The sequence below is a fragment of the Westerdykella ornata genome, assembly GCF_010094085.1.
Source record: "Westerdykella ornata strain CBS 379.55 unplaced genomic scaffold EI97scaffold_5, whole genome shotgun sequence".
Lineage (NCBI taxonomy): Eukaryota > Fungi > Ascomycota > Dothideomycetes > Pleosporales > Sporormiaceae > Westerdykella > Westerdykella ornata.
This window is the reverse complement of record NW_022986855.1, coordinates 130,266-148,134: the sequence shown is the minus strand read 5'-3', so window position 1 is coordinate 148,134 and position 17,869 is coordinate 130,266. Positions and strand designations below refer to the sequence as shown.

The window sequence follows — 17,869 nt, the reverse complement described above, 5'->3', positions numbered from 1 at the left end:
AAATGCGACTGAGTTGACGTTATGGTGACAGGTCGTCCACGGGTGAGTCTTCTGTTAAGGAAGGCTAGAATGCAGTGTCTTATCTTCCTTCAGATATGTGGGAAACAAGATGGCGACCTTCGTGATGCAGGCGCTTGGTTGCGACGTATCAGCAATCAACACCGTGAATTATAGTAGTTCTCCAGTCCCAGATACAAATTCTTGCCTATGCTGACGGGATGTGCAGGCAATCACACTGCATACAAGCAGGTGAAAGGCACCAAAACCAGCGCTGCAGAGATACAAGACCTATACGAAGGCCTGCAACAATCCAACCTCAACAACTTCGACGTTCTGTTGACGGGATATGTGCCCAGCGCGGAGGCGGTACAAGCAGTGGGCAAGATTGGAAGGGATCTGAAATACAACGCTGTCGGGAAGCCAGGCTCATTCTTCTGGGGTGAGTAACTGGAGAGAGCGAATTCTCATCTTGACTGATCGGGGTGCAGTACTTGACCCCGTGATGGGAGACAACGGAAAACTCTATATCCCCGAGGACGAAGTGCCGCAGTACAAAGCGCTTCTGAGGGAAGCGGACCTGATTCTGCCAAATCAGTTCGAGGCAGAGTACGCCACCGGAACTCTTAATCATAGGTCATTCAACATGCTGACCTGACCTAGGACGCTCTCTGATACCACGATAACCGATCTTGAGTCCCTGGCCGCTGCTGTTCAAATACTACACAAGACGTATCAGATTCCTCATATCATCATCACCTCACTCCGCCTTACGCGCGACAACCAGACCCTCTCCTCTAGGGCCCCTTCACGCCCACCCTCCAAGCCCGCATCCCAGCTACAAAGCCCCTCCGTTTCCCCCGCACGAAATGCAGAAACCTCGCACCCCTCCGCGTGGCCTACCTCCGATGGATCCAAACTGGAGGACCAACAAGAACCCCCATCAATCTCTCTCGACGAGGTGGAAAACCTCACCATAATCGGCTCCACCGCAACCTCGGACTTCAAACCTCGGCTCTTCCGCATCGACACCCCTCTCCTTCCGCTCTTCTTTTCCGGCACCGGCGACATGTTCGCCGCTCTCACGATCCCCCGCCTCATCGAGGCAGTGCACAATGCCTCAACGCCCAACCTCCGTTCGACCCCATCCTGGAAGTCTCCTGACGATGTACCCGCAGAGGAACTACCACTAGCCAAAGCCTGCCAAAAGGTTCTCGCATCCATGCAAACCATCCTAGCCAAAACGACGGAGAAATGTAAGGAGAAAATGGAAGCCTACGACAAACGCGCGGAGAAGGAAGGATGTGGGTCTGGAGAGGATGATAGGGCTGAGAGGGAGAAGCAGAGGCATTTGGCGCTCATGAATGCGAGTGAGGTCAGCGTTGTGAGGTTCGTGGACGATCTTCTGGATCCGCCGGATTTGGAGCGGTTTAAGCCTAGGAGGATCGAGGAGAGTGAGAAGGTGCCCGATGAGGTGGGGTTAAGGAGGCCGGATGAGTTGGGGGTGGTAAGGTTGGGGGTTGGGGACGGGGACGGGGCGGTGATGGTCGTTGGAGGTGAGGGAGGACGGAAGACTGGAGAGTAATACGGGTTAAGAGAAAGAACGGGGAAAAGATGGACGGACAGCATAGCCCGAGAGAGGGTGAGGGACAAGGCGCTGCGGAGAGAAGGAAAGTCAGTGTGATTGCTTCAAGAGCGGCATGAGCGATAGAATGTTGCTGTTTGATACTGTTTGATCTCGTTGCCATATACCACAGCGATGATTTTACACAGTTCATAATAGATATTTGGTATTTGTCGACTTCAGCTGAAGTATCCCGAATCTGGTATTCTCCGTTCAGATCCCGATAACGCCTGTTGTTTCCCTTCTTCGCCGTGGACAAATCCTGATCACTTGATTCCTTGCCTGAATTCCCCATACACTGGCGGTTCTTGATCGTCTCCCGCAGGACTCCCCGTTATGCCTCTCTAGACCTAGTTCGCAACCGCTCCTCCAAAACCTCCCGTACTTCCAAACCCACCGGCACCCCTCACACTCTCCTCCAACTTCTCCACCACCACAACCTCCGGCATCACAATCCTCTCAACAATGAGCTGTGCAATCCGATCCCCGGCCTTGATCTGAAAGTCCTCATCCGACAGATTCGCCAGGATAACGCCGACCTGACCGCGATAATCCGCATCAATGACACCGGCGAGCGTATCAATTCCGTGTTTCGCTGCAAGACCAGAGCGCGGGGCGATCCGCCCATCTATACCAAGTCACCCTGTTAGCAATCGGACCCCTAACTACACATGAGGGTAACAGCGAAACATACAAGTCCCCACCGGCACCGCAATCGAGATATCCGTATCCACTCTCGCCCTCCCTCTCGCGGGAACAACCACATCCCTCGCACTGTACAAATCGTGGCCTGCCGCGAACGCACTGCCTTTCGTCGGCGCCCGCGCTTTGTCGCTCAGCAATTGTACCTGCAGACTTGTCTCCGCTGCCGCCGCGCCAATTGACTGTCTGGGATGCGGGGTCGTCATTGCGGCGAGCGGTGTCGGTGTTGCGGTGCCAGAGTCGTCGTGGATGCGCGAGGGGAGGGTTGTGCCGGGCGAGCCGGAGGTGTTTTTGATGCGTTTTGGGTGTGGGGAGGAGGGGAGGGAGGGAGGTTCGTGGTGCGGGGCGGGAGTGGAGGCGGGTTCTGAGTTTGTGGGCATTGGGTTTGAGGAAGAGTTTGGATGGGAGGAGAGGTTGGTGGTGAAGTGGGTTGGAGCGCGGGTGCGGCGCGTCGCGTGAGTGGGGTTGATGGACGCGTTTGATTGGTGGTTGGGGTGGTGAATTGATGGAGGACTTGAGTGTGTTGGAAACTTTTGAAATTTTGACTCTTTTCGATGCTTGAATAGTTGTTATCAATTAAGGACATACTCGCCTTCAGTGAATTGCATTTCTCTTCTCTGGAGTGAGGTGGCAGGCGCTCCTTGTCCATCAGTAGCAAGAACGGTGCGCCGTCATGGTACGATGTTTTGAGCAGAGAAACATCATTACAGCTTATTTCAATACATAACTTTTTTCCTTTCAGACCCCTGTGCACATGTAATGCACATCTTGTATTTCGGACATGGTAGATAGTCTACATCAATCCCAATTCGCACATGTGAAAGCTTCCAGGATCGTAGGCACATTGTCTCCCAAATCTGACAACTCGCATTCGGTGGGTCTTGGATGTCTCTATAAAGCCTTTCTCCTCCTCTTCTGCTCTTAGCGCCACAAGTTTCCCTCCTTAGCAATTTAAACGGCCATTTTTGGCCATCATGCGAGCCTCTTCCCGTGGTTTCATTGTTACCGCTGTTTCGCACATGGCCCCAAAAAGCATTGATGATAATCGACCTCACCTTCATCACTGGCGCATAGATAGGAGTGACCTCATAGTATACCATAAAGCAAACCGCTACTACGCTTCTCATGTAAACGACAAAGTGACATCAATGTCTATCAGTCTTCTCCCGGTACTTATCTGCACGTATGGAGTACGATGGTGGATGGTGGATATCTGAGTACAAGCATTTTTGACATCAGGAAAAACCTGTCATGTTCCTCTTCTCCAATCTTTTCAGTCTCCAATCAATATATCACAACTCAATTGTCTCCTTCGCATCGTCTATATAAACCCTCCATCTTCCGCCTACTTCCTCTCCTCCTCCTTCACCACCGCCGGCCCCCTTTTTGCGATTAAAAACACACTGGATCCGTTACCATGTCGGGCTGTGTTCTTGTTTCTCAAAACCGTACCTGAGACATGTATGTTTGCTCGACTCGTGCAGGGTAAACATCATTACAAAAACCAAAATCTTTGTCTTTGATGTGTCCACTGCAGTCTTGCAACGGACTTTACGGATCATGAACGACGACTGTGGGCACGGAACATGATAGCATTATGGTACCGTTTCCTGTGAAAAGCATCCATAGCAAGGTTCATGTTCGCAAAGCTTCAGAGGCTCTGACCGAAAATAGAGGAAACTGTTGCCATGTTGTTGAAAGCCGGAAATTTTCGCAGAGGGAGCACGGAACGACATCGCGCATAGAACCCAAAACTGTCCAAGGACCCAAAATGTGACGAGGAAGAGACGTCAACTTTTGAAATTTCTAACTTCCGGCCTTATGGACATGTCAGTATTGAAATCACTTCCGTCACTGGTCCAAATGATTTGGACACAAATGGTTATGTTCCGATACCGAGTATGCAGCCAGTGAATGGTGAAATGTAATGGAGGTATTGAGAGGGAGCGTTGAAGGGACCGCCAATTCGTCAGAATCTCAAGAAAGAGTTCGTCCAGATTATGGCATTGTGTCTGGCGATGGCAGCTCAACCGATAGTCTTTCATTCCGATATGACGCTGGGCCCATCACTGCTCAAAACACTTCTCGGGACCCTCTCTCACGAGTGTACGCTTGATCAATTCCAAGCCTTCGAGATCTTTTCGTATTTGATAAGTTCGACATGCCGTCCCCATGGTTTTCCGTCCAGCTATTCAAAATACTCCGAGGAGCACTTGATGTCTGCGATCGTACAATCTAACAGGTGCGGAATGCAACCTATGATGCCGGGTTGGAATTTCATACAACCCTCTTCCCTGGCATAACAGAGCTACGCCAGCGCAATCATTCTCAGAAGTTTTCGATGAAGTGAAGCTCCTAGACGTTTACCTAATTTCAATCAACTCCTCAATGGGTTACTCGCGGAAATGATGTTGTTGGACGCACGTCGAGATAGCGAAGATCGTATCTATAACACGAGATTCAAAGAGATGGGCTATGTGCGGAAGCAGTCTGTGTCCTTTTAGTCTGAGACAACCACATCTCCTCTAAGCCACTCGCTCAACCAACAATAACAAGAAAAGCTTCATGAGTCGTGGGACCAAGTATCCATCTATGGATCCGTCAGTAAAGACACCGAAATCTTCGACCCCAAGATAGCTAGACAACTATCCTATGAACCTGAATTTCGACTTGAAGCAGCAAGATAATCCGGCATGCGCATCTGCACTATCCTCTTCCACGGTACTACCACACCTTTTTTTCATCAAGGCATACCTGAGTTCTTATGGCGCGTGATGGGTTTGGGTACTATCGTGGATATCAAACCTAAAGCTCAGAGAAAGAAATCTGAACGGGCGTAGACGGCGTCTCTAGAATATGAAAGTGCGACTGCTTTACACGACGAGTTATGCGGCTCCTTTGGCAGTAAACCTCGAAGCACCGTTCATAGCCGCGTATGTCTCTGGAGGCCCACGAAAAAGTCCAAGCGGGGTTTCAACTTTTCTGCTGTGCTGCTCCGAAAACCCAAGTGGCAGATCTGGGATGGGCGATATCTCTTGCACAATGATGATGATGATGCCCATTACTACTGACGATGAGTAGACACATGCCGTATGAATTAAGATCACAAGAATTGAAGAGCGAAGCATCGAAGGTTGGCTGATACGTCATTCTTGCTAATATACTATATGAGACTAACGGAGATGAGATGAACATGTCAAAAAGGGAATATCTGCACTTCACAATAGCACTATGTGTATCGTGATAGTGTAGGTATACGAATCTAGACAGACAGTTAGCTTTGCGAACTGCCAGCAGATGGAGTAACAAATAGCCAGAGAGTTCTTTCAGAAGTCCGTTTAGATCATCGACCTGCAAGCAGGTCTGACATAAGAGGTACCAGAAATATTGAAATGTATGGGTGTGGATCATCATGAGAAGGTTTGGAGGGCGGAAGATAATATAGAAGCGGAGACGTACCATCAAGCTGTTAGTGTCTGGGAGGTAGCGGCTGCAACTCCATGGAGCAGCATTATCTTCGGCCCTCAAATCGGAAAGCAGATGCAATGCTGCGATACGCGCTCTGAACGAGCCCTTCGGTGGTGTTGCATTGTCAATCGCTTGTCAGAAAAATTTAAAGAGAACTCCACGCCAAGACCGCCCGTGCACGCAAGCGAGAATTGCCCGCACACAATCCGCCAACATCACCTCACGAGCATTTGGGAAACCCCGAAGTCTTCAACCACCGCGAAAACCCCGTCCACCGTCGACTCCGTTCAACTAACCACCAGCAACCATGGGTCGCATGCACTCCAACGGCAAGGGCATATCGTCCTCGGCGATTCCCTACTCACGCAACCCTCCGGCGTGGTTGAAGACGACGCCCGAGCAGGTCGTTGACCAGATCTGCAAGCTCGCGAAGAAGGGTGCCACGCCCTCTCAGATCGGTGTCATTCTCCGTGACAGCCACGGTATTGCCCAGGTCAAGGGTACGTGAATTTGCGCAACAAAAGCATCTGCGAGAAAGGGAATGCATATGCTAACAACTCCACAGTCGTGACCGGTAACAAGATCCTCCGCATCCTCAAGAGCAACGGTATGGTGTACCCGATATGAAAAAAGCGCGAGTCGACCACAGCTCTGTCTTCTCAGGACATCTGTTGCGCTATATAAATCTGCCTCCATCGGTTCACGCTGACGGAGTGCCATTAGGACTTGCTCCCGAGATCCCCGAGGATCTCTACATGTTGATCAAGAAGGCTGTTGCCGTGCGCAAGCACCTCAGCACCAACCGCAAGGACAAGGACTCCAAGTTGTACGTTTGCGAACACACCTGGCTGGTTTAGGGAAGATAACTGACTTGTATGTGTAGCCGCCTCATTCTCATCGAGTCCCGTATCCACCGTCTCTCCCGCTACTATAAGACCGTCGGTGTCCTCCCCCCTACCTGGAGGTACGAGAGCGCTACCGCTTCCACCCTCGTCGCATAGAGGAGCAGTTGGTTGGTGGAGTGGATGGTGGAGGATGTCAAGCCCTCGGACGGAGTTTCATGGAATCATGGACACATGCATGCTTTTTAGGGTCATCTGCCCTTCTGGGATGGACATGGTTTGAAATGAATCAAAAAGTAATACCTGGCCATATCTGGAGCCTCATGCCGCCGTGTGCTGGCCGACTTGTGTGAAGATATTGCCGTCCCTCTCGACCTTGTTCCTGCCTGGGTATCATTTTCCAGATGCGCCGACTCGTGTGAATGTTCTCCCATACTTATTTGCCCCTTATTCTTATCTGCCGTACTCGCCCTTCTCCTCACTATGAGCCGCTCTCTCCCGAAAGCCCTTCCAAAACCGCAAATCTGCTCACGGCCCCTCCCCCTCCAACTCCCTACTTTTCTGCGCCAGATACTCACTCAGCCACTTCAGCGGTTTCTCGGGCCTAATAGCACATTCAAGTTAGCATACCTCGCTCGTCTCCTGCCCTCCACAGAGCAAGTGAAAAGGACCACTTACTCAATCGTAACCAAATGCTTCATGGCCTCCAACAGCGTCGGCGTAACCTTCTGATTCAAATACACTCTCGTCGGTGCTCCATGCGGTATGGGATGCGCGGGCGCGGTCGCAGTGGGATGCGCGGGCGCGGTCGCAGAGGGATGCGGCGAGTTACGCGAAGGCGTGTGGCTGGGTGTGTGTGCTAGGGGTTGAGGAGGCATTGGCGTGGGCGCAGGTGCTGGAGCAGCGGTAGGAGCAGGAGGATGAGAGGTCCCGTTGGTAATGGTATTTGTAGCGGATATGGTGGTCGGTTGTTGTTGTTGTTGTTGCGGCTGTTCTTGCGGCGGTTGTTGCTGTGTTTGCTGCTGAGGTGGTTGTTCGGAGGAGGAGAAGGTTTGTTGTTGCTGCTGGGAACGCCGTGTTACAGGGATTGCGACGTGAGAGAGGAAGAGAAGAGAGGGGCGGCGTACCGCTGAAGAGGAAGAGGAAGTGGCATCCGGCATTTCAATGTCTTGTCCTGCCGTTTGGGGTTCTTCCGCCTTGGATGGTTCTTCGGTGGTGTGGGTGGAGGGAGGTGGGGGTTGCGGTTCCGCCATATTTTTTTCCTTGGAAGGGATATATATGCGCAAGAATGGGGAAGCGTATTGAGCACTGAGTGTGTGTTAGTCCGCAATGCAATGGCGGGGAAACAGCTTTTGGGCGGGATGTGGTATTTTGTTGCAGGAGGGAGAGCTTGAGCATATGGACATGAACTAATCGGATAAAGTTCGGATCTCACTGAAAGTTCATCTAATCTTATCTCATTCATCATGCCTCCTGGACCACTGATATCCTCTTTTCATGGCCATCTCATTTGAGGAGTGGGACTCAGTATGACACCAATATATGTTTAATTCGACCCAACGTTGATGAATAATCTTTACGCCGTCTCTTCAATCACGGTGCAAATAATCTTCCCAAGAATGTATTGTACAATTTCCAGATCCAAATGGCCATATCGTACAACCCCGATAAGATTTCTTCACACCATCGACGGCACGACCGCAAGACTTAAACGCCTAGATCCTCTTCTATCTCAACAACCAGCCCGGCATGATCCTACCTATTAAGACAGTATGAAAATACAAGTGAGAAGGAGCCAGATAAGAGAACGCTGCCGACATATATCGCCCCTGATACGCCCCAAGCTATGTCATGTCAATGCTTAATGTCAACCTAGTCTATTCCTTTTGCGTAGACTCTTCAGTCTTGGGAGCGTCCTCAGTCTTGAAAGGGTCCTCCGGTTCGGTAACGCTCCCCTCCTTCCCGTCCGCGGGCTTCTTGTTTTTGGGGCTGTCGCTGAAGTCGATCTTCAGGCGACGGCCATAATAGACCTTTCCCTGCAGTTGATCGTACGCCTTCTGCGCACTAGCCCGATCAACAAAGTCGGCGTGGGCAAAGCCACGGGGTTGGCCTGTCCGCCTATCGACGGCGACACGGACGTCGGTGACATTGCGAATATCACGGAACAAGTCGTTGAGATCCTTGTCGGACATCTCGTAGGCAATGTTGCCGATGAAAAGGGTGCTGGTAGGCTGGCTGGCGGACAAAGGTTCGCGTCCGGGGCGCTTGTTTAATTTCGGCTTGTGGAATTGGACAACGAGGTTGCGTCCTTCGAAGATTTGCATGTCGAGGTTGTCGATGGCGGCGCGGGCGTCCTCTATGGTTTCGTATTCGACATATCCAAAGCTGTGCTACGGATTAGACATATCCGGGGGTGGACTATGATCTCTTGCGTGCACTCACCCTCTGCTCATGTGCCGGAAGTCACGGACAATTCTGACACTCTTAAGGTTGCCAAACCGCGAGAATATCCGCCTCAACTGTTCTTCACCCACTTCATAGAAAAGATTGCCGACATAGACCATAGTGTTAGGCTCATTAAGCGAGAGCCGACTCCGTCGAAGTCTTCCTTCGCTACTAACGTCCGAAACGCTCGACAACGCATCGGTAGGTTCTTGTTGAGTATTCTGCTGCGCCCGAGTCAGGTTCTCCTCGACTGGTGCCTCTGGCTTTGTCTGTGCAAGCTCCTCAGCTGCCACCGCAGCAGATTCGGCGCTCTCCGACTTCGCTGCCTCGTCGCTGGCAAATCGCCTCTGGAATTTCGACGGGATCCTTCGTTGCTGTGGTGCCTGGAAGGCTGGGGTGTATGTGGTGATGGAGCGCGGCTTGACGAACGGAGTCTTCAAGGGGGTAGCGCTCAGAGCGCGAGCTGCGCTACGGCGGAGGAGATACCTGAGGAGGGCTGTGAGTTGGTGTCAATTGAAATACGGCCTGACCGGGACTTACATATTGAGTGTTGATGTGGAAAAGCGATATCTGCGACTGGGAGAGGTGAACTCTCGGCGGAGGAACTTTTTTCGAAGTTTTTGTATCCCGACTTTCCGCGACGCGCTAACTCGCCCGACAGGCTTAGTCAAGAAGTCAGATCACGTGCGCGTACAGGGTACACCTGCCACCTCCAGGGCTCCCTAAAAGGAAATAGAATCTTTTATTAAAGTGTAGTTTGCTAATAACTGGGGTTCAATCGGTCTTAAGTGTACATGTTTCGCGAACTGACATATGTGTGGATCGATCGAGTCTGCCTTCGCTCTTTCAAATTCCAGGAGAAGTACTCTCAGTTCCATTCAACGACGCATTCCCAGACACAGCATAGGACCACGCATCCTTAAACGTGGCGCACTCGCGTCTATTTGCAGAATCTGGAAACTTGACAGGATGTATAGTGGGACTGCACTTGATCAGAGACGCTCCACCTCCTCAGTGAGCTCCAGTCAAGTCAGAAACGATCTCACAGCCATGAGTCTCCAGTCTCCCACTATCGCAATGCGCAATCCCATGCGGAACAACAGCCCTCACCCTTCCCTCGCCCTTACCTCGCCCTTCCAAAAGGCAAGATCAACCCATGGATCAGTCCACGTCCTCAAAACATGCCCGACGCCGTGCGATATATCTAGGTACAATTCCTGTCCACTACCATACTACCATCTCTTTACTCCTTAAACCTACTTCTAAAGGAATTACCAAGCCTCTCAGCAACTGGCCCAACTGCACCAAACCAAGCAATCAAATCCGCCGAGCATACTTCAACGGCTCCAGCCAAGAAAACAGTCCACACCACGGAGGCCGCACCTGATGCAGCACCTCATGCCGAAACGCGCAAATGATCGATGATAGTGCGTCCGGTGGAGACTCCTTCGAGCCATCCCTGAATGTTCGACATTGTCGTAGCTGTGAAGGCGACCACCCGCTTCGGAGAAATGAATGCCTCCTAAGGAACCTGTCCATCCATTGAAGGGTCCAGCTGACGGGTACCGGGCTTCCTAACAGGCACAGCAGCTGAGCGAGCACCCAGCATGGCCGATCGCCAGGCACAACAGGGAACTTGCGCGTTGTTGCTCTCGAGTCCCATGCGGGGGCATGGTCGACGGGAGGTCGAGTTCGTGGGAGATGAGCAGTGTGCGCCGGCCGTCGGGGGAAGACGGAGAGACAAATAAGGACGCATGTGTCAGTGTGGGCAGGTTTTCCGGGACGCGATTTTATCCCGGCTGTGACCAAGCGTCTTCGCCGAAGAGCTGCTAGCAGAGCGTCGTAAAGGTGGGATTCCGTAAAGGAGGGATTCCGTAAAGGAGCGATCCCAGAGGCTTGTGACGTGTAAGGCGTGTGCGAACCGCTTCGGCTTTCCCCCAAGGCTGCTTTAGAGCTCTTCCTCTCGTCAATTCCATCCCCCCGCCTCATCTCCCATCCACACTCTTCCGCCATCCCCCCCCTAAAAATACCTGCCATACCTTAACATCAACTACTCTCCCCAATCCCAAACCTCCAACCCACCTCTCCCCCACCCTTCTTCCCCTTCCCACTTCCCACAAAAAAACATCATCTTTCCCTCTTTCCCCCCCTATAATACCTCACCCACCCACACCCACGCCCGCAACAGCCCTCCTCGCCTCCTCCAACCCCCTCCCCAACTCCCCCCTCTTCTGCGCCTCACGAACCTCATAGTGCAATTTCACCAATTCCATCGCGCGACGGATATCCCTATCCTCTTCTTCCTCTCCCTCGTTATTCCCGGTCTTTGCCTCCAATTGCGTAGGACTCTCATTAGCGCTGGTTGCGCGTGCGGAAACGAGGGCGAGGGCGGCGGATGGGTCCTTGCGTTTGTTAGATTGAGTTGGGATGAGATGGAATGGGAAGAGGGAAGGGGACGTACGCAGACGCGGAGGGACGTTAGATCTGAGAGGATTTCTGCGAGGGGCATTGCAGGGGAGGGGGGAGTGGGCTGGGGCATGTTGAGCTGTTGTGGCGGTTGGTGTAGGGAGGAATTACTCCGTATTGGGCAGCTGGTTGGTCGGAGGAGGCCCAGACGTCTGTGAAAATGTAGATGTGTGCGATCAAACAGTTTCTCGATCGGCTTCGAAAGCGGAAATAAAAACTCAAGTGTTGGGAAGGAGACGTCTACCTATGCGATGATGTCGAATCTACTGCAGTATCGAACCCCCACGGCCTCGGCTGTCGGCTGAACACCTCATGACGAAAGCAGAGCCTCCACTCAGGGTCCGCCGGGACGGCTCAATGCGGAAATAGTTTGACGGGTGGGTTTCAACGTCGGTTGCTCAACCGTTCAACATCACAATCGTTCTTTTTTGGGTGATTGGACATTCTCTGGACTACTCCTTGCATTACTTTCCTGTTATTATACTTCTTGTATATATTTCAATTGCTAGACTTCGCCTCAAGACATGGCGAGTATACAGCGCGTAGCGCGGAACTGCCGCAAGGTACCTAATTCCACACCACAACTACACTACTACGGTCTTTTATGCTTATATCTTTCTTCCAGGTCATGTGTATAGGTCGGAACTATGCGTACGTTTCCCAGATACTCGGTCCTCAACGTCCCACCCTTTCTCCACAAATCCCATTTTCGACACGCATCTGAACCGTACATAGCGACCACGTAAAAGAACTCAACAACACCAAACCCAAGCAACCCTTCTTCTTCCTCAAGCCACCCAGCTCCATCTTGCTGCCTGGCGCGGGACCGGTGCTTAGGCCCAGAGGCGTAGCGATGCATTATGAGGTAGAGTTGGGTTTGGTCATGGGCAAGACGGTAAGGGATCTGGACCCTGAGGATACACAGGGTGCAATGGATGCTATTGAAGGTATGTAATACTCGCCGTCGAACCTGTTATCCTCTGCGGAGAATGAGAGTAAGGCGATTGACATGGCAGCACAGGCTACCTCCTCGCAATCGACATGACTGCTCGCAACGTCCAGGAAGAAGCGAAGAAGAAGGGTCTCCCATGGTCCATTGCCAAAGGCTTCGACACTTTTTTGCCAATCAGCAATTTGATCGCAAAGTCGCGCGTCCCGGATCCGCACAACGCTCATCTCTGGCTGAGCGTAAACGGCGAAATTAAGCAGTCTGATAACACGGGCCTTATGTTGTTCCGAATCCCCAGGCAGCTGAGCGATATCAGCAGGGTGATGACATTGGAAGCCGGAGACATTGTGCTCACAGGCACACCAAAAGGGGTGGGTCCCGTAACAACGGGAGACGTGATGAAAGCTGGGTTGCAAGTAGATGGTAAAGATATCAAGGATGCGACCATTGAAGTTCCAGTGAAGGACCGCGAAAGCCCATATGAGTTCAAAGAGACATAGGTATGTTCTAGATATCAAGATATTCATCGGATTTGTCTTCGGATGTGCCTCAGCTGGACCTTTCGTTCCAAGCTATGCGGGACGACTTGCCTTACGCCTTCAGGAACGATTTCAACGCTTCTAATTGCTCCATGTCTCTGCTATTGATTTTCGATTTTTGCTGCTTCGCTTTCCGCTTCTGTATGCTCGAGTTGGGCTTTGCGTCCCGTTTCTTGGCTACGAATCGACCATGTATATCTCTTTGACGTTCCCAAGCTGCCTTTCTTGCGCCGGCTGGCTGTGCCTGGCGTAGTGGTGGAGGAATAGACGAGATGGAAGGATCCTGCTTCCACGCGTCCGGCATTTTCAAGATGACCAACTTGGTAGGCCGACAATCCGCGACGTTCTCTATCCGACTGAGCTGTGATTTGACTTGACTACGAGTCTGAGGCGGGTAATACGTCGGCAATGCTTTCCTTCTCCTGCCCGAGTTTGGAACATGAGGACGGATGTATGGAGCGTCCAAGTCTTGGGTTTGCGTCGAGACCGGTGTCTTCGCTCGTGCATTTGTCCATGGGACATCGAGTCGCCGTGAGAGTGCCCCGGGTTCGACTGGCTGCTCTGTTCTATTGGTTCTCCTGAGCTGTGCATTGACAAGTGGAGACTCTTCACGGAGAGAAGCGGAGGTTCTGCAGGTAGTCAGCGAAAGGTAGAGACAGAATTTCGGAGACACTCACTGCGCTTGGGTCAGCTCTAATGATGAGGTCGCCGGTACTTGGACTTGTGCATCCGGAAGTGATGACGGTAGGACTTGCGTCGGCACCTCCATTGATAAAGGTGGTTGTGCCTGCGAGTCTATGATCATCCAAGCTGGGAGGGAATCTGTTGTCGATAACGTCGCCGGCGGAGGCATTGGTAATACTGAGGAGTCTACAACTTGGGTAGGGATCTGTGTATGCGAACCGGACCGCTCCTGCTGTAGAAGGATATTATCAAGACGAGCCTGCAACTCGGCATTCTGGGCTTCGTATGCGTTACATGTCCTTTCCAGAGCGTGGATCTTGTCTTGCATGGCTGTGGCCTGCTCCTGTCCTTGCGCCTGATGGTGTTCCAAAGTGCTGATACGCAATAGGAGCTCCCGTACATTCACAGCCTCATTCATCTGCATCAATCTGTCCACTTCGCTTTTCTTCAGCTGCAACTCCGCGTCGAAAGCCCTGATCTTCTGAAGAATGGATCGATGGTCTGACAACATCTGCTGGATCTGACCATCATTCACTTCGAACCGTGCCTCCAGCTCTGACAATTGCGGTTGCAAGGATTGGGTCTTCTTGGCCGCCTCTTCGAACTTGTCCAGACGTCCTTCTGCCGATGTAATCCAGGCTTTGGTTGCATCTTCCAGTCTGCCGTCTTCCTCGATCAGTCTATTGACATCTTTGACAGCCCCTCTCATAGCATCTGAAGATGTTTCAACCACCCTGATACGGGCGTCAAAGGCGTCATGCTCCCGCTCTACTTTCTTCATCCGCTCGAGCAGGTAGCCATGCTCTCGCTTCAGTTGATGGCCCCATAGGAGGGATGCGGGGGTTTGACTGGTCGACGCCAACGCTTCGTCTCGCTGCGCAGTGGAAGCTCGTGCCGGTGGCATGACTTACACGACAAAAATGAAGAAGTGCACGATGACAGAGAGGGGTAGTAAGAGTGTTCGAGGATGGTTAGTCAAGGTGTCCAGGCGGGGTGCAAGTTTGTGGCTCCCTTGGTCGGAGGTGAAGTTTAGGAAGGCACAACTGCGGCACCTTCCGCAAGTCCTACAAGTGCCATTGCTCAGGGCCCTCAATGAGAACTCATTCAGCCAGAAAAGTCGTGATAAAGATGCAGATTTTGAACTGGAATGTGAATTTGTTTTTCTCATTGTTTGAGTTAGTATACTGTCTGCACGCTTGGGTCTTCACAGACCAGCAGCTAATCTAGGACCTTTAGGAGCATCCAAGATTTCTTCTCTCTTCATGATTCTGACCTTGGTATCCTTGCCGGAAGCAGCCTCATTAACTGAATTCGCTTCACTCTCCTTCGACTTCTCTGCGGCCGCCTTGTCATAGCTGCTGGGATCGATACCGAGAATGCCGCCTACGTTGTTTCGGTCTCCAGGAACAGAGAATTCGCGGAAGGCATATCGCCATTCGGTGAGGAAAGCGCGAATTGCTTTGCCAACCTTATCTTTGCCATTCTTGGAGTGATGACCAGTCCCAGTGATAGCGTAGACGGGACGGGAGGATGAGCTGTGTTTGAGGAGAATACCTTCAAGGTAAGATACTGCTTCTTCAGGATGAAGACCTTGAACCCAGTTAGCCATCAGCCTGTAACAACGACACATTCAAACGTACCGTGAAGGTCGACATAGAGTTCCCGAGCATTCGGTCCAGTGTCTTTGTTCCGCTCTTCATAAAGATGACGGGCAGCTTCACGATGTGCTTCACGCATGAGATTGTTCTCACTCTGACCCCGAAGACTCAGAGCTTTTGCGGCGCGCGAATCATTCCGGTTCCAAGCCTGAGCGGCACTAAGAAATGGGTTAGCAAGCGGTCAGAACGACAAGGAGGAGCACCTACCTTTGCAGAAACTTATTCCGCAAACTACCATGCTTGAAAGCTTCAGCACGTGCTTGCAAATACGCCTTGTTTGCAGCATCACCAGTTTCAAGCCAGGGGATGTGTTCTGGAGCGGGAATGGCTTGCGCAGCGGCGCTATTCTCACGCGATCCATTGAAACTCTTCGCCGGCTTCACGGTTTTCCGCAGCTGCACTGGGTTAGGAGAAGGCGACATGCGTACCACATCCGCCAGGTTGGTGGGTACGGCCTGCTCTTTATTGCTGTGTCCGTGACCTCCGCGCTTGCCATGATGACGTTTTCCTGCTTTCGCTGCAGCGGAGCCGAGAGTCGGAAAGGCTTCATTGTCGTCCACCGAAGGTACTGATGGCGTCGCAGCGCGAGAGGGGTGCCTGCTGCTCGGTCGGGACTGAGGATGACTGAGATTACCTGGAGTGAATGTGGGAAGGGGGCCTAAGCCTGGTGGAGGACGCGTTAAGCCGTGAAGTTTGTACAACTGTTCGAGTGAAGCTGGTTCTGCGGTCGACATGCCAGAAGTGTACTTGGGGGAAGGCGAAACAGTTCTCCGCAGTGACGGAAATGCTTCGGTATCTTGCATGAAGTTGGGTACGACACTCTGCACAGGGGGAGTGCTGGCGTCCGAAATAGCCATACGTGCCATGAGCGCGGAAGGATCGTGAGAAAATAGGCACGTATCACCTGCGAGACAGTTACCGTTCAAGAAGTATCTATACACGAGTCAATCACCGAGCAAGATAATCGTAGAACAGTGTACTCACTTGCACAGCGTCTTGCTCGGATCGTGGCTGAACCTGCAGTCGGCTCTGGCGCAGTGGCCCGAGGAGAGAAAGTAGTTGCACACAATATTGCTCCTTGCCTGGCCAGCCGGAGTCGCAGGTCTGACCGCTGGACTCACGGACTTCCCAACGACGTAGGTGGTAGGCTCTGAGAGCGTCGTGGACATTGACTGAGCATCGAAGCCCTGATTGCCCGCCAGAGCTGATAACGCAGCAGTTAGGTCATAGCCATTTGCCTCGAGTGCCTTCTCAATCTCCTCGTCCGACCTGTGGTCTCTTAGGATGGAACGTAGCATGTCGTAGGGACCCATATCCATCGAAGACTGGATGAATTCTGGGGCGGCGCCATTGAGCATACCGTCGCCCATCAAGGACGAGGATTCGGTACTGCCGGAGTCATCATTCACGAGCCAGTCTACGGAATCGCTACCTAGGTCACCATATGTGTCCGGAGCGGGGCTACTTTCGCTGAACTGATAGGCGCTAAGGCTCGGGCTATGTGGGATGTGGGGGGTCGAGAAAGCCAACCTAGGCGAGGGACGCGGCGAGGTGAATGGAGAGGCATTGGAAGATTTGGCTCTGGTAAAGCCAGGCGGGACTATACCGAAGCCCGGCGGGGGATGTGTGGTTCGGGGGGATTGGTTCACGGGAGTAGGGACACGGTTGGCTTGCCAGGGGGCTGGGGACGGTCGACGGATGATGGTATGACGGCTCGGTGGAGGTGAGGTCGAGGAGCTGCCGGCTTCGCGGAAGCGCCACAAGCAATCCATGACAACGTTCTCGAGCGACTTGCCCGTCAGACCCGTCCTCTTGCGCAACAGCTCCTCCAGCTTGTCCGTCTTCTCATCGTCGTCGGACCCTTCATCCTGCAGGATCGGAAGACAAGCTTCGTAGATGTCGTCAGCGACCATTGTCGCTCAATGCATTGGAGAGGTCAAACTGAGTTGGGGGAAGCGCGCAGTTGCGCCGTCGAGACAGGTGGGTCAAGATGGGCGCTGCGCAAGAAGGAGAGGGCGCAAGCGGGGTGGAGAGAGAGGGAACCTTGAAAAGAACGGCGAGGGACGAAGGACACGCAGCAAGAGCGCGCAGCAGCGATTGTGTTGGGAAGATGCTAGAGAGGGAGTTGAGGAGACGGAGGGCAGAGGCAAGCTGGCGAGGCCGTAAGGAAGTAAGTCTTGGCTCTGGGGTATTATGTACTGCGTGATGAAGGTGGTCCGGAGCTGTTCCAGGGTTGAGGTCCAGCCTTACGGGTTGGGTGGGGGGCGGCGGCCCGATCGATTGATTAGGTTTGGGGCGGGCTCTCACCGGCGGGGGATCCAAGGGAGCAATGGTTGTGTACTGTGTATGGTTGACCTTTGGTGTTGACTCTGGGATTTACAAAGCGGGAGTGAGCGTCTGACCGGAAACAGGGAGTAGAGGCGGGAGTGTGGCACCGGCGGAGGTGAATGATGATGGAGAGATGTTCAAGGTGAGCCCTGCTGTTTGTCAATGAG

General features: G+C 52.5%; 10 protein-coding genes across 10 annotated transcripts; 3 read left to right on the top strand and 7 right to left on the bottom strand.

The window, feature by feature from the left end:
* Positions 1 to 299: 299 nt before the first annotated feature.
* Positions 300 to 2,011, top strand: EI97DRAFT_431404 (uncharacterized protein). The gene is made up of 2 exons (XM_033797926.1): positions 300 to 606; positions 661 to 2,011. Exons 1-2 carry the CDS (start codon positions 503 to 505, stop codon positions 1,580 to 1,582), a joined length of 1,026 nt encoding a protein of 341 aa, XP_033655683.1. The 5' UTR covers positions 300 to 502; the 3' UTR covers positions 1,583 to 2,011.
* Positions 1,766 to 2,914, bottom strand: EI97DRAFT_431403 (dUTP diphosphatase). The gene is made up of 2 exons (XM_033797925.1): positions 2,316 to 2,914; positions 1,766 to 2,249 (listed from the first exon to the last, which is right to left on the bottom strand). The coding sequence occupies exons 1-2, from the start codon at positions 2,701 to 2,703 to the stop codon at positions 1,972 to 1,974; spliced, it is 666 nt and encodes a 221-aa protein (XP_033655682.1). The 5' UTR covers positions 2,704 to 2,914; the 3' UTR covers positions 1,766 to 1,971.
* A 3,135-nt stretch (positions 2,915 to 6,049) lies between these two features.
* Positions 6,050 to 6,943, top strand: EI97DRAFT_431402 (putative 40S ribosomal protein S13). Its single transcript, XM_033797924.1, has 4 exons — positions 6,050 to 6,291; positions 6,357 to 6,398; positions 6,515 to 6,617; positions 6,675 to 6,943. The coding sequence occupies exons 1-4, from the start codon at positions 6,099 to 6,101 to the stop codon at positions 6,790 to 6,792; spliced, it is 456 nt and encodes a 151-aa protein (XP_033655681.1). The 5' UTR covers positions 6,050 to 6,098; the 3' UTR covers positions 6,793 to 6,943.
* Positions 6,944 to 7,161: 218 nt separating this feature from the next.
* Positions 7,162 to 7,886, bottom strand: EI97DRAFT_440656 (uncharacterized protein; the record flags this gene model as incomplete). Its single annotated transcript, XM_033799650.1, has 2 exons — positions 7,162 to 7,237; positions 7,312 to 7,886. 2 exons carry the CDS (start codon positions 7,884 to 7,886, stop codon positions 7,162 to 7,164), a joined length of 651 nt encoding a protein of 216 aa, XP_033655680.1.
* Positions 7,887 to 8,167: 281 nt separating this feature from the next.
* Positions 8,168 to 9,701, bottom strand: EI97DRAFT_394261 (uncharacterized protein). The gene is made up of 3 exons (XM_033796296.1): positions 9,619 to 9,701; positions 9,076 to 9,564; positions 8,168 to 9,018 (listed from the first exon to the last, which is right to left on the bottom strand). Coding segments are annotated over exons 1-3 (999 nt in total). The 5' UTR covers positions 9,621 to 9,701; the 3' UTR covers positions 8,168 to 8,510.
* A 662-nt stretch (positions 9,702 to 10,363) lies between these two features.
* Positions 10,364 to 11,177, bottom strand: EI97DRAFT_246041 (uncharacterized protein). Its single transcript, XM_033794100.1, has one exon. It carries the CDS (start codon positions 11,113 to 11,115, stop codon positions 10,396 to 10,398), a length of 720 nt encoding a protein of 239 aa, XP_033655678.1. The 5' UTR covers positions 11,116 to 11,177; the 3' UTR covers positions 10,364 to 10,395.
* Positions 11,178 to 11,261: 84 nt separating this feature from the next.
* Positions 11,262 to 11,617, bottom strand: EI97DRAFT_356863 (uncharacterized protein; the record flags this gene model as incomplete). The annotated part of the gene is made up of 2 exons (XM_033794907.1): positions 11,262 to 11,480; positions 11,540 to 11,617. Coding segments are annotated over 2 exons (297 nt in total), but the record flags the coding sequence as incomplete, so codon positions are not given.
* Positions 11,618 to 11,963: 346 nt separating this feature from the next.
* On the top strand, positions 11,964 to 13,110 carry EI97DRAFT_492698 (uncharacterized protein). The gene is made up of 4 exons (XM_033802329.1): positions 11,964 to 12,107; positions 12,170 to 12,195; positions 12,280 to 12,491; positions 12,566 to 13,110. The coding sequence occupies exons 1-4, from the start codon at positions 12,069 to 12,071 to the stop codon at positions 12,991 to 12,993; spliced, it is 705 nt and encodes a 234-aa protein (XP_033655676.1). The 5' UTR covers positions 11,964 to 12,068; the 3' UTR covers positions 12,994 to 13,110.
* Positions 13,039 to 14,833, bottom strand: EI97DRAFT_246039 (uncharacterized protein). The gene is made up of 2 exons (XM_033794099.1): positions 13,710 to 14,833; positions 13,039 to 13,661 (listed from the first exon to the last, which is right to left on the bottom strand). Exons 1-2 carry the CDS (start codon positions 14,618 to 14,620, stop codon positions 13,085 to 13,087), a joined length of 1,488 nt encoding a protein of 495 aa, XP_033655675.1. The 5' UTR covers positions 14,621 to 14,833; the 3' UTR covers positions 13,039 to 13,084.
* A 1-nt stretch (position 14,834) lies between these two features.
* On the bottom strand, positions 14,835 to 17,472 carry EI97DRAFT_246038 (uncharacterized protein). Its single transcript, XM_033794098.1, has 4 exons — positions 16,359 to 17,472; positions 15,582 to 16,307; positions 15,357 to 15,532; positions 14,835 to 15,306 (listed from the first exon to the last, which is right to left on the bottom strand). The coding sequence occupies exons 1-4, from the start codon at positions 17,285 to 17,287 to the stop codon at positions 14,921 to 14,923; spliced, it is 2,217 nt and encodes a 738-aa protein (XP_033655674.1). The 5' UTR covers positions 17,288 to 17,472; the 3' UTR covers positions 14,835 to 14,920.
* Positions 17,473 to 17,869: the final 397 nt, after the last annotated feature.

Excerpts from the sequence above, each read along its gene's own strand:
- EI97DRAFT_246038 (XM_033794098.1), bottom strand. The coding sequence starts at position 17,287 with ATGGTCGCTGACGACATCTACGAAGCTTGTCTTCCGATCCTGCAGGAT. Across the intron at positions 15,533-15,581 it reads CGGAATAAGTTTCTGCAAAG|TGCCGCTCAGGCTTGGAACC; the intron begins GTAGGTGCTCCT and ends CCCATTTCTTAG. Across the intron at positions 15,307-15,356 it reads ACTCTATGTCGACCTTCACG|GTCTTCATCCTGAAGAAGCA; the intron begins GTACGTTTGAAT and ends ACTGGGTTCAAG.
- EI97DRAFT_431404 (XM_033797926.1), top strand. The coding sequence starts at position 503 with ATGGGAGACAACGGAAAACTCTATATCCCCGAGGACGAAGTGCCGCAG. Across the intron at positions 607-660 it reads CCAAATCAGTTCGAGGCAGA|GACGCTCTCTGATACCACGA; the intron begins GTACGCCACCGG and ends GACCTGACCTAG.
- EI97DRAFT_246039 (XM_033794099.1), bottom strand. The coding sequence starts at position 14,620 with ATGCCACCGGCACGAGCTTCCACTGCGCAGCGAGACGAAGCGTTGGCG. Across the intron at positions 13,662-13,709 it reads TTAGAGCTGACCCAAGCGCA|AACCTCCGCTTCTCTCCGTG; the intron begins GTGAGTGTCTCC and ends GACTACCTGCAG.
- EI97DRAFT_246041 (XM_033794100.1), bottom strand. The coding sequence starts at position 11,115 with ATGGCAGGTATTTTTAGGGGGGGGATGGCGGAAGAGTGTGGATGGGAG.
- EI97DRAFT_431402 (XM_033797924.1), top strand. The coding sequence starts at position 6,099 with ATGGGTCGCATGCACTCCAACGGCAAGGGCATATCGTCCTCGGCGATT. Across the intron at positions 6,292-6,356 it reads CGGTATTGCCCAGGTCAAGG|TCGTGACCGGTAACAAGATC; the intron begins GTACGTGAATTT and ends ACAACTCCACAG. Across the intron at positions 6,618-6,674 it reads AAGGACAAGGACTCCAAGTT|CCGCCTCATTCTCATCGAGT; the intron begins GTACGTTTGCGA and ends TTGTATGTGTAG.
- EI97DRAFT_394261 (XM_033796296.1), bottom strand. Across the intron at positions 9,019-9,075 it reads TTCCGGCACATGAGCAGAGG|CTTTGGATATGTCGAATACG; the intron begins GTGAGTGCACGC and ends TCCGTAGCACAG.
- EI97DRAFT_431403 (XM_033797925.1), bottom strand. The coding sequence starts at position 2,703 with ATGCCCACAAACTCAGAACCCGCCTCCACTCCCGCCCCGCACCACGAA. Across the intron at positions 2,250-2,315 it reads TGCGGTGCCGGTGGGGACTT|ATGGGCGGATCGCCCCGCGC; the intron begins GTATGTTTCGCT and ends GACTTGGTATAG.
- EI97DRAFT_492698 (XM_033802329.1), top strand. The coding sequence starts at position 12,069 with ATGGCGAGTATACAGCGCGTAGCGCGGAACTGCCGCAAG. Across the intron at positions 12,196-12,279 it reads TGTATAGGTCGGAACTATGC|CGACCACGTAAAAGAACTCA; the intron begins GTACGTTTCCCA and ends AACCGTACATAG. Across the intron at positions 12,492-12,565 it reads TGCAATGGATGCTATTGAAG|GCTACCTCCTCGCAATCGAC; the intron begins GTATGTAATACT and ends ATGGCAGCACAG.